The sequence below is a fragment of the Gallus gallus genome, chromosome 4 (assembly GCF_016699485.2).
Source record: "Gallus gallus isolate bGalGal1 chromosome 4, bGalGal1.mat.broiler.GRCg7b, whole genome shotgun sequence".
NCBI lineage: Eukaryota > Metazoa > Chordata > Aves > Galliformes > Phasianidae > Gallus > Gallus gallus.
In genome coordinates this window covers 89,250,073-89,266,725 of record NC_052535.1, presented here as the reverse complement: position 1 = coordinate 89,266,725, position 16,653 = coordinate 89,250,073, and the positions used below count along the sequence as shown (strand labels likewise).

Sequence of the window (16,653 nt, the reverse complement as noted above, 5' to 3'; positions counted from 1 at the left end):
GGCCACTCCTGTGGCAGCAGGTTCTGTGGGGCAGAAACAGGGGATAACGTTGTCCCTCATCCCTGAAAGGATGATGCAGCCCAAATGCCAACAAAGGGCTGAGGGATACAGAGAATGGAGGAGGAAATCTCTATTCCTCCATAACACAGTTTTGGCTGAGATTCCTGATTTTCTGGGATGGTAAAGAGGAGAGAAATAACCTCGATCCCTGAGGCCCATTTTCCCCATTTCTTGCGGGATGTTGTCCTATTCCCCTCTACCCAAGCCTTGCTGGTGCTCAGGGGGACACATCCTTTCCACTGCTTGCACTGAGACCCCCAGGATGCTGTGTCCATCCCTCCCTCCCGCAGCACACCCCCATAATACCGCAGGGACCACAGGTTGGGGCTGCCTGAGGCTGAGCCGACTGCGGGGCTCCAAGTAGGACAAATCCCTCCAGGAGCAGTGCTGGGCTGATGCCCAGGGCACAGCATCCGCAGCCACATTGCTCCCTGCAGAGCAACCCAGAGCCACAGCGTCCTTCTTGCAGAGGGCCCCTTCCCAGCTCTGCCTTGGGACAGAGCTGCCCAACCTGCGATAGGGGGATGAAGACCATCCCCGCTGATGGGTTTTCCATCCCTGCTGACGGGTTTCCCCTCCGTGCTCAGTTATTTGGGCACTTTTTTTTCCCCCCATGATGTGGCAGCTAAAGGTCAAAAACAAAACAAAACCAAACCAAACCCACAGCAGAAATCCCACAGCCGTCGGCTGCTGCGCAGGTTTCGAAAGGCAGAGAGAGCTCAGATGAGAACAAATCTTTAATTACAAAAATAGACACAACTCTGCAGTAGTCCTGATAGATTCTTTTTACAAACAGGAAAATATTTATAATCATAATTACGACATCACCATTTCGAAGGGGCACCGCCGCGCACCGCTCTCCACCATGAAGCCGCGCGGCGCCCGCTCCTCTGCCATTGCTTTCCATTGGGAAAACACTCAGTGCGCCGGGAACGCCGCGTGCAATGCGGGTGAGGCACAGCTGATGTGTCCGTGGGTATAAACACAGCCCCAGCTGATGTGTCCCTGGGTATAAAAACTGTGGGTAATCCCCTTCTGAACATCATAGTTTGCCCTGTTTTTCTCTTTGGAAGAGGAGCTGTAGGGATGACTCAGTCTCTGCGGGTTGGAGATGGCTCCATTGGCTGGAGGTGTTGATTTCAATGGTAATGGTGGAAAGTCTTGGTGGCAGATGGACTTGATGATCTTTGGAGGTCTTTTCCAACCACGACGATTCTGTGATTTTATGACAACGTGAGTCGCTGTCCAGCACTGCCTGGCCTGAACCTCTCCTCCCAGTGCTCCTTCTATGGCACGTTCTCCGTCACCTTCTCCATGGCTGCACCATCTCCAGGGCCACCCCAGGTTGCTCCCACCATGGGATGTTCCCACCATGGGATGTATCGGGAAACACCATCTCCCATCACCAACGTTGGGTTTTCACAGTGTGCCGAAGGAGAGACCCACCGAGAAGAACCCCAACCCTTTGAGCTTCTCCTCCGTCCGCGCTTTCTGCTTCAGGTGCACTTTGCTGTGTCGCTTCTTTTCATCGCTGCGGGCGAAGCGCCGTCCGCAGGTGTCACAGGAGAAGGGTTTCTCTCCCGTATGTGTGCGGATGTGGGTGGTGAGGTGGTCGCTGCGGCTGAAGTTGCGCAGGCAGATGCGGCACTGGAAGGGTTTGTGGCCCGTGTGGATCCGTAGGTGCCGGTTGAGCTCATCGGAGCGAGCGAAGCTCCGCACGCAGTTCTCCACTGGGCAGGCGAAGGCTTTCTCGTGGGGTTTGGGGCAGAAGCATTTGGAAGAGCACTTGGTGCGGCGCGTCTTCTTCTTGGGTTCGGCCAAGGTAGGAGGGGTGGGAAGCAGGGAAGGGACGGAGGATGGCACGGGGTGGCCTAAAAAGTCCGTGGGGGGCACAGAGGGTGAGGGATGGGGATGGAGGATCTCGGTAGGGCCCATCAGACCTGGAAGGACCTCGGGTTGTGCCAAGGAAGACTCAAACTCCGGCATCAGCTGGGCAGGGAGGTTATGGATTTTGGTGTCGGCAAAGTTCTCCGGCTCGCAGCCAAAACCCAAATTGGTGCTGGGGAAACAGCCAGGATCCTCCGTGAGGCTTCCGAGCTCTGCCTGGCAGCTGATGGTCAGCGCGTTTTCCATCTTGGAGCCCAATGGGTGGAACATGGCCTGGCTGCTCTCCCCCGCTGGGAAGGTCTCGGTGGGATGGAAGCCAGTGGGCAGGAAGGGTTGATGTGGGGTGATGGGCTCCCACTGGGCACAGGGGGCTTTGAACTTATCCAGCGCCGTGGAGCTGGAGGGCAGCTTGATGTCCTGCTTGCTGTCCAGCAGCTTGCTCTCAAAGAAGCACTGGGAGGTGGTTCCCAAGGAGGGCTGAGGCTGCAGAGGGTGCACGGCGTCCGCAGAGGGAAAGCTGCCGTAGCTCTGCTCGGCGAAGGGGGTTTGCATGGAGCCATTCATTTCAGGCTGGCAGCTGGTGTAGAGGTCCATCTGGTTGGGTGCCACCTCGGGACAGGGATAGAGTGCGTCCAGGTGTCTTTGGTGGCCCTCGGAGGTGGCAAAGGGGGAGATGCCCAAGATCCCCGACATCAGGTTGAAGAGGGACTCCTGGTCCTGGGGGTGCTCCGGCACTGCCTTGATGAAGAAGCTGCCGGTGTAGCTGAGTGAGGGGGACAGCTGGCTGCCCGGGGGGGGGTACTCCAGCAGCTCACCTGGGGAGGCAGAAGGGACAGCATTAGAGAGATGAAGGGGTACAGACAGGGAGAAACAGGGGCACGGTGGGAGTCTGATGGTGCGTCACTGCGTGGTTCCCCCCCCCCCCCCCCCCGCCCCTCCCGGGGATGCACAGGGAGCCTTGGGCTTCACCTCCCCACCCCCACCCTGGGCACTGCCAGACCCACAGCCAAGGGCTGAGGGGCAGAGGAGGGGATGTGCGCGGTTCCAGGCTGAGGAATGCAGTCCCAGCAGGGTGCCCCGGCCCTGCCCTTACCTCCGAGGAATTCGGCCTCCTCCAGAAGTTGCTGCTCAGGCTGCCCCAAGCCCTGCAGGTCCCCGGCTTTCATCTCACAGCTCTCCTCGTACTTGGAATACAACGGGTCCGAGCAGGAGAAATCCATCACATTGAGCATCTCCCTGGGATGCAGGGATGGATCAGATGGAGTGGGCTGGGGGATGCTCCGGGTGAGCCGGGAGGGGTTCCTCCAGGGATGCTCCGGGTTATCCAGAGGATGCTCTGCAGTACTCGAGGTGATGCTTGGGGTTATCCGGATGGTGCTTGGGATGCTCTGGAGGATGCTTAGGGTTATGCAGAGGATGCTCAGGGTGCTCCAGGAGGATGCTTGGTGTTATCCGGGCGATGCTCTGTGGTGCTCGGAGTGATGCAGGGGATGCTTGAGGTGACGCACGGGATGCAGGGGGTGCTTGGGGTGCTCGGTGAAGGTGCCAGGGAATCTCCAGGGGATGCAGTGAGGCGCTGGGAACAATCCTAGAGACGCTGAGGGATGCGTAGGGCAATCCGAGGGGTAAGGAGGAAGGTGCCGGGGGGGCTCGGGGCGGTGCTGGGGGTTCGGCCGGGGGTTCCGTGCCCGGGGGGCGGGAGGGGGCCGGCGGAGCAGCGCAGCCCGTGCGGACACCCGGCTCTCCCTCCCCGCCACCCCCTTTATAGCTGCAGCGGGGCTGCTCCGACCCTTCCGCCGCAGCCATTTCTGGAGTCCCCAGTGAGGCTGCCGTGACGTAAATGCCCATATATGGACTCAGGATGTAGGCTAGGGAGTCCCAATAAGGAAATCTCTCCCGTGACGCGCTGCCCCCTCCCTCCCCCACCCCTCCCTCCGCCTTTTCTCTCGGTTCTTTTTTTTTTCTCTCTCTTCCCCCCTCCCCCCCCCCCCCCCCCCCCCCCCCCTTTCCCTTTTCTCCTTCTCTCTCTCTCTTTTTTTAACTATCAATCTCCGTATCTCAACAAATCGCTGCGGGTTGCGCGGGTGCTGCAGAGCCGCGGTCCTTTTGCTCCGCGTGTGCGCGTGTGTGTGTCTGTGCCCGCTCCGTGTGCTTGTGCATCCGTGTGCATCTATTTGTGCGCGTAGCGATACGGCTTGGTGCGTGCATACCTGCATCTGCGTGCATTCACATGCACTTCCATGTTATCTGTATGCATTTCTGCGTGTGCACGCAATCCCGCTCCCCATCGTATGCGAGCGCACACACACACACACACACACACACACACACACACACACACACGTGTGCACACCCTCCGGGGTCCCGTGGGAGCTCCCAGCCCCACTATTGGGACGCAGCGCCCTCCGGATGCAGCCCCGAGCGTTGGGCTTTGGCTCCGCTCCCAACGTGGGCTGCTGTTATTCCAGATTTACATCTCCCCAGGCTCTTATTCGCCTTATGCTATTTTTTCCCCGTGAATGCCTTTTGTTGCTCTTGTTCCTTCTAGAAGCGTGAAAGGTGCCGGGTTTGAGATTCCTCCCCTCTTCCCGAGGAGGGTTTTGCAACGTTTTCCTGTTTCTGCTGGCATTTTGCGCTCAGATCCCGGCTGTGCGGTTGCTCCTGCGATGGGGCGAGCAGCCAAAGGCTGCGGGCAGCTCCTCCCGCTCCCCAGCCCTCCCAGCACATGGCTCCCACCCAGCACAGTGCCACATGCATGGATTCAGGCTGGGAAAAGGCAGATTGACCCTACAGACCCCATCGATGCACCTAAAGGGGATGTTGTAAGGGTAGGCGTGATATGAGCAGTGATTTGGAAGGCTCTTTCCGATGCTGCTCTCAGCATCCTGAAACCTGCACTGAAGAAAGCCTGCTTGTCCAGCTTCATCATTTGGAGGTTTCCAATTTCCCAAACCTTCCATATTTTCAGTTCTCCGTGTTTCCAGTTTTCCAAATTTCCAAGAGCAACCTGGATTTAGAACCCAACCCAGCCCAGCAGAGTGGCCGTGCCTTGGTGGGCTGGCGTTGAGCGTGGTTGGTTTGGGCAACAAGGGGAAGGCCTTCCAAGGTGATTTGGAGCCCACTAGAAATAGTTGTATGACAATATTCACAGTGCAGCCAATGGGAAGGTCGGCGTTGGCCATGAGCATTGCATCCGGGATGTGGTTGTGGTGGGAAAGAAGGAGAAAGCTTCAAAGGGGCTGGGAATTATAGAACCGTCAAATGGTTTGAGTTGGAAGGGACATCTAAAGGCCATCTGGTCCCACTCCCTGCGATGAACCGGGACACCCACAGCTCCATCAGGTGCTCAGAGCTCCATCCATCCTGATCTTGAGTGCCTCCATGGGGCATCCAACGACTCTCTGGGCAACCTGTGCCAGGAAGGGACGTGCCCCTGGTCCCCAGCTGTGTGTCTGCAGAAGCACGGCTATAGCTTTGCTGGGATGCTGGGTGCCCGTGGCTGCACCGATGGGACCAAGCAAGGGTGCAGTGCTATTCCTGGCTGGGCCATGACTCACCACATCACCTTGGGCAAAGCACTCTCAGATGTGTCTAGCAGTGCTTCCCCACATTTTCCTCTGTAAAATGCACCGAGATCTCTGGCAGAGAGGTGCAAAGAAGCATTAAGCCTGTATGGTGATTCAGGGAGTGACAGAGAATAGGCTGTGAGGTTGGGGATGGAAACAAAACCACCCCAACCCATCCCCACCGTGTGCCTCAGTGCCACATGGAATCAATCATAGACTCATAAAACGGCCTGGGTTGAAAAGGACCACAATGACCATCTAGTTTCAACCTCCCTGCTATGTGCAGGGTTGCCAACCACATCACCACTCTTGTTTTATTTGGATGTGCTGAGGCCAGATCTGGTTTGTCAGCACTGCACAGGGGGATGTGGGATCTTAGAGTAGGGTCCTCACTCTTGTGAGGGCGGCAGGACCTCCTTTTCTCCTGGAGATGGAAAAAGTTGCCCCACCTTTACATCCCAAAGTAGTGGTGGTGTTTCAGTTTGAGGCAGGAAAATGATGCCGTGTTGTCTGCAGAATCACAGAATGGTGAAGGTTGGACCCCTAAGATCATCAAGTCCAACCGTCAACCCATCCCCACCATGCCCACTGCTAATCATACAGGGGTGGCTGGACTGGTATGGGTATGGCCCTATTTACCCAATTCTGCTTAGAACGAGGGAAACAAAAGCCGATTGGCATTGGAAAATCAGTTCTGAAATCTGTAAATGACTGTCTTTGTTGGCAGCTCCCACTGGGGAGTGTGGCTGTGTTGGGGAGGGCAGCATCGGCTCTGAGCGGGGAGGTGACACCGCCAGAGATGGCTCCAATGAAGTGCATGAGGTCATGGAAAACGTGACTGGGAGCACAGCCAGGCCCTGGGGCTGGCTGCTGGCACCAGGCTTTGGTGCACAGAGGGGCACTTGGCTCAAGAGGATGCGGGATAGCCTTCCTATGGTGAACTGTGTCGTCACAGAGGGACGGGGAGGAAATCCATGCACCGGGGCCAGCTCTCTCCCTGCTTTGAGAGGGAGCAAACGGAGCTCAGATCTTGCCCCACTTTTCAGGTCCTGATGTTTCCCAGTGGATCTACAGCATGGAAATGAAGTTCTAACTTTTGAGGTTGTCCCATTTCTCCTTCAGTTTTCACCCTTAGGGGCATGATCTGGGCTCTTCCCTATGCTCCAGGGGGATTTTATCGCAGTCATAGAATGGTTGGGTTGGAAGGGACCTTAAAGATCCCCCAACCCCAACCCTTGCTGTGGGCTGGTTGCCACCCAGTCTGCCCAGGGCCCCATCCAACCTGGCCCTGAGCACCCCTAGGGGTGGGGCACCCACAGCTTCGGGCAACCTGTGCCAGAGCCTCGTTTCCAAGTGAAGAAGCACTACTCTGAGGCTGGAATCCATCTTCCCAAAGGGATGGGCTGATCACTGGCTCATGGCAATGCCACTGCGACAGCCAGAATTAGTTCTGTGAACTCATGGATGTTTAGGGAAAAAGATAACCTCCATGTGCCTTCTTCCACACTCCAGATATTCATGGCTCATGCATCTCCTGTGTTAGACCCGTGCCCTATATTCATTAGCAATTTGTATTTTTTTTCCACTGTCCAGTTCCTTTTTGAACCCTCAGTGCTGTGACATGAGGAGTGGATTTGGTAAATACATCTCTCTTTATGTTGATTTCAAACATGCTCACAGGATTTGGGGGTTGGAACTGGGTGAGCTTTAAGATCCCTTCCAATCCAAGCCATGCTATGATTCTATGTTTCTCTGATTCTATGATTCAATGATTCTATGATTCCATGATTCAGTGATTCAATGATTTTATGATTCTGTGATTCAATGATTCTATGATTCCATGATTCAGTGATTCAATGATTTTATGATTCTATGATTCCATGATTCTACGATTTGGAGGTTGGAACTGGATGGGCTTTACAGTGCTTTTCAAGCCAACCTTTCTATGGTTCCATGACTGTTATTTAGGGGTTCGAACTGGGTGGGCTTTAAGGTCCCTTCCAACCCATGCCATGCTTTGATTCTGATTCCATGATCCTACGACATGGGGATTGGAACTGAGTTTGCTTTAAGGTGACTTCCAACTCCACCAACCTATAGTTCTATGATTTGGGGGGTTGGAACTGGATGATGTTTAAGGTCCCTTCCAAATCAAGCCATGCTGTGATGCTGTGATTTTGCTGGACACCCCAGGTTGTGATGGATGGAGCAGCGATTCCTCCTGGGTCGTCCACTGGAGGTGACACACTGATGTGTTGCTGCCCCACGGCCAGATTTCCATTCCTCTCCTCACATCTCTCCTCCAACCAGCGACATGGAAAACTTCCCAAACACATCGCTCTGCATTTCCATGGCAACTGGCACACGACCAGCCCTGCCGTCTCTGCGGCGAACCCATTCCCAGCTCTGCAGAGAGGATGCTCAGTGGCAGAGGGGACGACACGGAGAGGTCGAGGAGATCACCTGCACCACCACGGATACCTCTGAGGACTTCTGCCCACGAGCTCCTTCCTTCTGATGGCTACAGCAGATTTAAGCAGCGTGTGAGGCTCTGTGAAATGTCTGCCAAAAGGGTTTTTTTTATCATTGCCCAGCACGAGTGAGGATTGCTGGCTGGAATTTCAGAGCTGAGCCCGGCGGGAGGTCAGGGCGGATGGCTATCTGCCTCTGGGTTTTATGTTGCTGCCTATCACCATATTCTTTGGGTGCTCGGCTATGATGCTGTCTCTTCCTGACCTTACCCTTTCTGGCTTGCATATCCTGCATGCTTGCATGCTTGCTTGCATCCTTGGGGTGAAATCCCTCCGATGTGGGAGCAGGCAAGGACAGCGGGGCAGCCCACCTGCCATTGTGCTGCATCCTAAAAATAGGGTTGGATGAAATCAGCTCTTCTCCTGCCCAAAAATACGATCATGTCCAAATCGATCCTAAAGGCAATGTGTTAGTGCTGTGGGCTCACAGAGCAGCAGAAGCAGAGTTCCTGCTCTCCTTCATCCCGTGTCCAAGCCACAGTATTTTTAGTGTGTGGCTTTGCAAGTGCTTGGGCTCAGGACAAGCATGGTGAGAAGATGGAGCTGTCAGGAGAACAGTGGCTTTACTGGGCACTTGTGGGCACAGTTCCTGGTAATAAAGCAGGAGGGGATGATTTTCTCAATTTCTTTCTGCATTCACATTTTCCTTTAAGATTCTGCCTTAGCAGCGCGCTGATGGGAAGATGCAGGCACTTCAAGCAAGCCCTCCTTCCAGCCTGAATGAAATGATTCATTGAGCCCCAAATAAGCCTTTCTCCACTCATTCTCACGCTGGTTTTTCATCACCTCTAAAAACGCAGTACATTGTTTAATAAAACATTTCTTAAGCCACTGAACTGCTTCATTTTTTGACTTCTGAAATCTCCTGAGAGCTTTGACCAGGATCTCAAAGCCTGAAATGAAACAGCAGCGTTAAGCTCCATCCTCGTTAGGCTGCCTGGTTCCCAGCCCACCCAGGATGAGCCCGGCTGCCTTTTGCCTTCCTCTCATCCCAGGGTGATGCGAGGCAGAGGAGATGCCCCAAGAACGACATGAACGCTACCACCATCCTGAAACAGAGCTGCCTTGCCATCAGATAAAGGTGTTCATTAACAAACCATTAGAATAAAATCCCTCTAAGGAAGGACACATAAGAACAGCTCTGCTGGCTGCGGTGCTGTCTGGTTCACATGGAGCACATTTCTGTGCCGGGGTAGAAGAGCAAAGCCTCCTGCACTGACTCACCTCCATCCATCTCTTTCTCCATGGCATCTAGCAGGTTTTGAGATCCAGGCACCATCATTTCAAATTGGATATTAGGAAAAGGTTCTTCTCCACAGGCTGCCCAGGGAGGTGGGAGAGTCACCATCCGTGGAGGTGTCCAAAAACCATGGAGACGTGGCACTGAGGGACATGGTCAATGGGCATGGTCAATGGGCATGGTGGGATGGGTTGGGGTTGGGCTTGGGGATCTTTGAGGTCTTTTCCAACCTTAAAGATTCAATGATTCCATGATCTCCCAGTGCCCTAGGAGCTGGGAATGGGCAGAGGACACCCCTGATAGACTCCATGCCAGCAGCACTATTTCTGCAGTCACTGGTGCAAACTAAGTGGCATGGCCAAGGACACACAGAGAGCCTGGTGCACAAACAGTGGCCAAAGCCAAGCTTTGTGCAGACTGTGCTGCTTTTCTAACCATGCCCTCTGATTGCAGGAGGTACCTGAATTTATTCCAGTGCTCTCATTAGTGAGGGTTATTCACTTCCTTGACCAGCTCACTGCTCTTCTTCAGGAATGCTTCCAAGATACTCTCCAGAATCATCAATCAGAGCAGCACAAAGATATATTAACTCTTCTCCACAAAATAAAACCATCAGCCTCTAAAGCTGCCTTTCTGTGCCATCAATCCTTCCTTCCATCTAAATTTTAAAGCTGTCACTGTCAGCTGCTGGAGAAGGCAAATCCATCTATCAGGTTCTGATGTGTTGCTTGTGGTTACAGCATCGTGATCTCGATGCGTATCCCAAATGCAACTGTGAAACGCTAACAGTCCTTTCTTTTGCCATTAGTATTAATAACATTACTAAAACCTGGTGACGTTCACACCAAAGGTTGGAAATTCATGGGACTCTGCAAATTAACTGCTCTGGCCTCTTGGCATATAATTAAGAAAACTATTAGATATAGCATGGTATGCAAATTAATACAAGTTGTACCTATTCTACCGTGCCTCTGCCTAGCTATGGCAGCAGCAGAAGTTGCTTTCTTTGTACAATCCCTGAAAGGAGGTTGGAGAGAGGTGGGGGTCAGCCTCTACTCCTGGGTAATGGTGATAGGAGGAGAGGTGATGGCCTCAAGTTGCACCAGGGGAGGTCAGGTTGGATAGTAGGAAACGTTTCTTCTTGGAAACAGCAGTCAGGCACAGCTGCCCTGGGAGTGGTGGATTCACCATCCCTGGAGGTGTTCAAGAACCATGGAGACGTGGCACTGAGGGATGTGGTCAGTGGGCATGGTGGGTGGGTTGGGGCTGGGCTTGGGGATCTTAGAGACCTTTTCTAACCCTAAGGATTTCATGATTCTATGATTCTCACTTGTGGGAAGCAGGCTGCTCAAGGCAGGCATGAATGGAACAAGTGTCACTCTCAGATATATAGGTTAGAAAGAACTTTTTACCCCAAAACACCCAGTGGAAAAATGCCATGGGAGAAAGCTGGTTTTGCCTACTCCTCAATATGCCTGAAGCTGCATTTTGAAGCCAATTGCTACAGATTGCCAGCACCTGGAAGGAGACAGCAGGGGAACACGAGTGCAGATGAATGTACTCTTCTTCAGGCATTCATCAGCAGCCACTGCCAAAGGGACTCCATGGCTCTCTAGCTTGACTTGAAGTGACAGAACCTGTGCTTCTGCTGCAGGAAAGTATTCCATTGCTGAGGTGCAGGAGGAAGGACATCTTCTTGGGCACCTTGTGACCACCCAGCATCCCCTGCCTTGGACTTAGAATCATAGAGTCATTAAGGCTGAAAAAGACCTCTAAGATCCCCAAGCCCAACCCCAACCCACCCCTACCATGCCCACTGACCACGTCCCTCAGTGCCACATCTCCATGGTTCTGGGACACCTGGCTGCATCGTGTATGGATTTGCACTCACACACCCAGTTGGGTCAATGCTGCTTCTGCATGAGCCCAGAGTGGGAAAGTCAGCATGACTGGATGGTTGGACTAGATGCTCTTAGAAGTTTTTCCCAATCTTAATGATTCTATGATCCTATGATTCTGGAATCAAGTGGTCATCTGAGCTGGAAAATGAGGGTCAGGGGTCAAAACTTTCCTATAAATAAATGAATTACCATGACGCAAGCAATATTTACTTGCGCAGCCTGGAAGAGTCATAAGGATGAAGTATCTCAAGTGGCCCTCTGAGGGGCCCTCCGAGGGGGTCTGTGCTTTGATTTTATCTCCTCTGTGATGTGTTCCATGCAGGACCAAAGGCAACTGCTTCCAGGTGAAGGGGACCCAACTCTCTTTGCCACCGGTGGGGAAAAATTAAACAAACCCAACCAGTGGGCAGCAGTAGAGTTTCATTGCTTGGTGCCCACAGCTATGGATGGAACAGTGGGAATCCTGCCTTACTGCAACGTGACAGGGTAGGGTTCATCTTGCTATGGCTCACTGATGACAGTTAACAAGGGTGGACAATTAATGGACGTGGAGCAGCCACCTGCTAGGGCACTGCAAGTTTCCCTAGAAACCCTGACAGGAGAACCCAGCACTGACGCAGCGATGGCAGGGATAACAGTGCAGTATGCTGGTAGTGTGAGCTTCCTGCTTTGATGCTTTAAGGAAAGTGGGATGCGATTGCTGGAGTGTGGCAGGGGATGGACCCAGGTCTGGGTGCTGTGACAGTGGGTGGTGACAGATGCATGCTCAGCTCATGCTGGCTTTCCCTTTGCTGCTCCAGTTCACAACTGAAAATAAGCAAAAGGAGCTGAGAGTGTTGCAAGGAACTGTGGGGCAATAGACAAACAGAAATAAAAAGCCATGTCCCTGAGCAGAGACATTTCTATTAAATCTCTGCTTAGGAAACATCCCCAAATCAAGGCTTTCCTGCAAAAAGCAAACATTCCTTTCCAGCATGGTCAGGGAGAGCCTCTAGGATGAGGATGCAGTCACAGAGAACACTCATTTTCCAGTTTGTCTGAGGCAGAAGAAGTGTCTGGGCGATGCTCTCAACCACATAGTCTGATTCTGGGCTGTCCTGTGTGGAGCCAGGAGTTGGACTCAGTGGGTCCCTTCCAACTCGGGATATTCTGTGATTCTCTGATTCTATAACCCAGCTGTCAAATATGATCACAGCTACTCACTCTTCTGTTGGAAACAGAGCCAGCTTTGGCATGGAACACGCCGATACGCTCTACTTTAACTTCTACGTGACATTTTCTTTTATTTTTCCTTCTCCTTTTGGAATTCAGATTCAATTAGTGATAGCAAAAGGTCAGATGCCCCCAACACACTGGGAGCATGGACGTTTCAGAGGAGGAAACATGCTTTGTTTTCCAAGGAGATGAAACGAGACCGCGTTTTGTCGGCACTTCCATGACGCTCCTATGGGGATCCATAGGCAATGCCTCAAACATGTGCCATATCAGACACTATGGCTCTGCCCTCCCTCCTTGCTCTCACCAGTGAACAACCCCTCTCTGTACACTGCTCCTGTTTCCCCCGCAGTCACTGAGCGCAGTGATTAATCCCACCTGATATCTCTCCCATGAGCTCAACCAAATGCTGCTCCATTTTGCAAATGCCACGCTCCTGCCTGAACCGAGCGTGGAATGTCTGTTTCCGACTGTCAGGTTTCATTTCCCCTTTTGTCATGTTTAGCTTCATGAAAAACAGGCCTTGCATCTTGATCTCCGTTGAATTACAGAGCCAAGCCCAGTGCTGGAGCCAAGCGGTTGACACCAACAGAAGATCTGACTCATAACACTTGGCTGGGGTTGAATTACTCTTCCAGAGAAGACCGAAAGCTGAGGCTCTCAGCCCTGAGACCTGGTCAAAACCCTACGGTGCTCTGCCAGAATGTCTGTATAGCTCTTCATTATCACCCCCAGCACTTGTTAGACCGGGCTAATTTGGAATGAAAGCTATGTAACGCGTACGCTAAATGCTTCTAATCAACGCTTCCAATTTTTCTGCCATTCACAGGGAGGTTTCCCAAAGCAACAGACACAGCATCTGCCTCCAGCTTGCACAGCACACAGTGTTGCAGGATAGATAGCCCCGGGTAGGAAATGCCAGAATTCATCAGGATACCAGCTGATGTCAAAGCTACAGGAGCATGGTACGTGCCGTGAGGTCCTGGTCCCAGAGTGATCTATGCCAGAAGCTAGTTATAGGCTGGATGTGGCTCTGGGCAGCCTGGTCTGGTGGTTGGAGACCGTGCACATAGCAGGAGGTTGAAACTAGATGATCACTGTGGTCCTTTTCAACCCAGGCCATTCTATGGTTCTATGATTCTGTAGCAAGCCCTGCCTCCTTTCTGCCTCATCTATCACTCTCTACCTCTTTGTTCCTCCTACACGAGAGACAGAGACCTCACCCCACCTTGGGAAGAGGTGGACAGAATCCTGCTTTCGTGTCAGCTCTTGCCCATATCATTCTTGGCACCAGCTAAGAAAGTTCTCCTGAGCTGCTGTATTCCTAACACAGGAATTGGAGCAGGCAGTAGAGCGTGCGTTGTTCACACTTAGGAGCTGTGGAGGGCTGAGATAGACTCAACCAGGGCAAAACAGTCACATATCCTGTCTGAAAAGCTGCCATAAATCTGATTGAACACAAGAAAAAAAGCCAGGTTTGTTAAAGGCATCCACCTCCCTGAGCACGTTCAGGTGGATTTTCCCAGGATAGGTATCTCCCTGATCATCCCACGTCTTATAAGATTCCAAAATACTTTTTAATCTAACTAAGCAATGTGTTCTTTTCTTCCCTTCATTCCCGAAAACCACAGAACTGTTTCATCTGAAACTTTACAGCTGGAGAGAGACATTTGTCCCAGAAATTTCTTGCCCAAACGATTACACGTTGGCAGAAGTTCTGAGCACCTGAAATTGGGCGTTGGGAATGGGAAAAGCCTCAATGAACAGAGCAGGAGCCAGAGGAACCGGCAACGGGCCATACATGTTATCTACAGCAACGGGTTCTTTAGCTTTGTTCCTCAAAGCAAACTTCATTTTACTTAAGCATTCAGCATCAATGCCTGCAAAGATCTAACTGGCAAAATGCTGAAACACAAGCACCCCTCCTACTTGTCTGCACTGTTTTCTCCTGCCCGTTGCCTTGCCTAAAGGCCAAAACCAGGGATATTCCAGCCCTTACAATCCAACTCTGCTTCAGCTGTGAATGAATCCCCAAACAGTTGTCTTCTCCTTTGGAGGAGGTGGGTTTCCTGGGTCTTCTGGTTCAGATGAGGCAGGCTTTGTCTCACAGCAGCAGACTCTGAACTTGGGTTGTATGGATTTCCAGAGGAGACCAACGCCGAGCTTCTAAAATCTTAGTATAGTGGATTTCCATCTGCTTCACAGATGGAAAGATACAGCAATCGCGCTGATAAAATTACTGAAAACTGCAACACGCCCACAGTACATTGGCTACCAAATTTTTTTTTTTTCTTTTTGCATGCAAATTCGGGTTGATCTTGTAGCCAAAAACGGCAACTGGGAAAGCAATCTGAGGGGACGCATTTCCTTCGTACAACGCTGTGTCCAAGAATAACGACGTGTGCTTTGTGTGGCTGAGCGCTGAACCAGCCAGGATGATTCACGGTTTGGCAAAATGGGAGCGTTAATCACTGTGAGAGATCAAGGAATTAGCATTGGGACATCATGGGCACGGCAAGGGGAATCGAAAACCAAATAGAAAAAGGGTAGTGAAGGGGGACAGAAACCGAGAAGGGGATGGAAGTGGAAAGGTAATGTCACAAATAAAGAAGGCTCTGGAAGATGAGGGCAGTTGTGTTACAGGCAGGTGGTGGCAGAACAGTGGTAGAATCATAGAATCAGAGATCTTGGGTTGAAAGGGACCCTAAAGACCATCTAGTTTCGACCCAAATCTCCAACTTCTTATTTCCCACTGCAGGCTGTTGCTTGCGCTGAATTTCTACTCTGGCTTGGGATGGGATCCATTCGGGCTATGAGGAGCTGGGCGGCTGCCTATCTGGCTTCATATTCTACTTGTAGATCACAAACTGGAGCACAGTCTTTCCCAAAAGTGCAGAGGCTCCTCTGAATGAGAGAGGTTGGACCAATGTCTACCACTCAGCATAGACACCTGCGTGGTGGCTGCAAAGAAAGAGCACTACAGTGAGCACAAACTATTGTTTAAACTTGCCTGGCAGGTAACCCAGGTTAACTCAGGTTTGTTTTGAGTGTAACACTGGGAATATGAGGCCTCCATGCACAGTGAGCTTTGCCCACAAAGAGTGATGAGCCATGTAAGTGAACAAGGTGGGCAGCGATCAGCAGAACCAGTGAAGCCTGATGTCCTACAGAGCTGTATCTCATAATTGGGTCCCCCGGTGTTTCAGAAGGCTCTAATTAACAGACTCTATAAAAAAAAGAAAAACCTCCTGTGGCTGGGCAATTCACAACATTTGGTTGCAGCTTCCCAATGGCTATCAGCCAGTTATTACTTTGTCCTTCTTAAATCAGGAAGATAAACAGAAAGAGAAATGCACGCATAGGCAGGATGCAGTCACCTAAGCCTTGTTTCCAAGGAAGCCGGGCTCACAGATGTCTCAAGGAATTAGGACGGACATCTTACACTTCTCAAGCGTGGATTCACAAACTCCCACACTGAGAGTGACCTGCCAGACAGAAGTCAGCATCATGCTTCTCTATAACAGGCTCTGACAATGCAAGCGTGTGAAAAGCCAGCCTGGCAACATCTGAAGAGGCATGAGAGGGAGTAAAGTGCATTTTTAGTCAATCATAATTTTAGATTTGTTTCTGTATTGAACGGAGTAGGGGAGAATAGAAGACTGAAGGAGCATTGCCAAAGTGATTCACCATGAACATATGGGTCAATAGGTCGGGATGGGCTATTAATTTCATCTTCTGTATTGGGATTTCAGGGATACAAATGAGGTGCTGATGACTCTGCAGCACAGAACCATTAAGGTTGGAAAAGACCTCTAAGATCCCCAAGCCCAACCCCAACCCATCCCTACCATGCTCACTGACCACGTCCCTCAGTGCCACATCTCCATGGCTCTGGGACACCTCCATGATGGTGATTCCACCATTGGACTTGCTGCCTGTTGGAGTCCAGCTTGGCCCTACAAGAGGATAATCCTCCAGTCCAAGGACAGTCCTTCAGGGGACAGCTGGGACTGCTGGGGCTGAGGTGAGCCAGCACGTGTTGATCTGGATTACCTCACTGCCTTCTGTTTAGGTTCACACTTGGACACCTTGATGTGCTCAGATGGTGCACAGCAGAGCAAATATAAGCATGCTAGGGGATGTGAATCAGTCCATAGGCTCCACTGAGAATCCGTTGCAAACCTATCCATAGGTCTGATCTCCACTGTCTACATGGGAGCTCGGATGCCTGCTGTACAGGAGAGCAGCCCCGT

At 51.9% G+C, this 16,653-nt stretch overlaps 1 protein-coding gene across 1 annotated transcript; it reads right to left on the bottom strand.

Annotated features, from left to right (window-relative positions):
- Window positions 1-784: 784 nt before the first annotated feature.
- Window positions 785-3,753, bottom strand: EGR4 (early growth response 4). Its single transcript, XM_420888.5, has 2 exons — window positions 3,041-3,753; window positions 785-2,762 (listed from the first exon to the last, which is right to left on the bottom strand). Exons 1-2 carry the CDS (start codon window positions 3,177-3,179, stop codon window positions 1,480-1,482), a joined length of 1,422 nt encoding a protein of 473 aa, XP_420888.2. The 5' UTR covers window positions 3,180-3,753; the 3' UTR covers window positions 785-1,479.
- Between the last annotated feature and the right edge of the window lie 12,900 nt (window positions 3,754-16,653).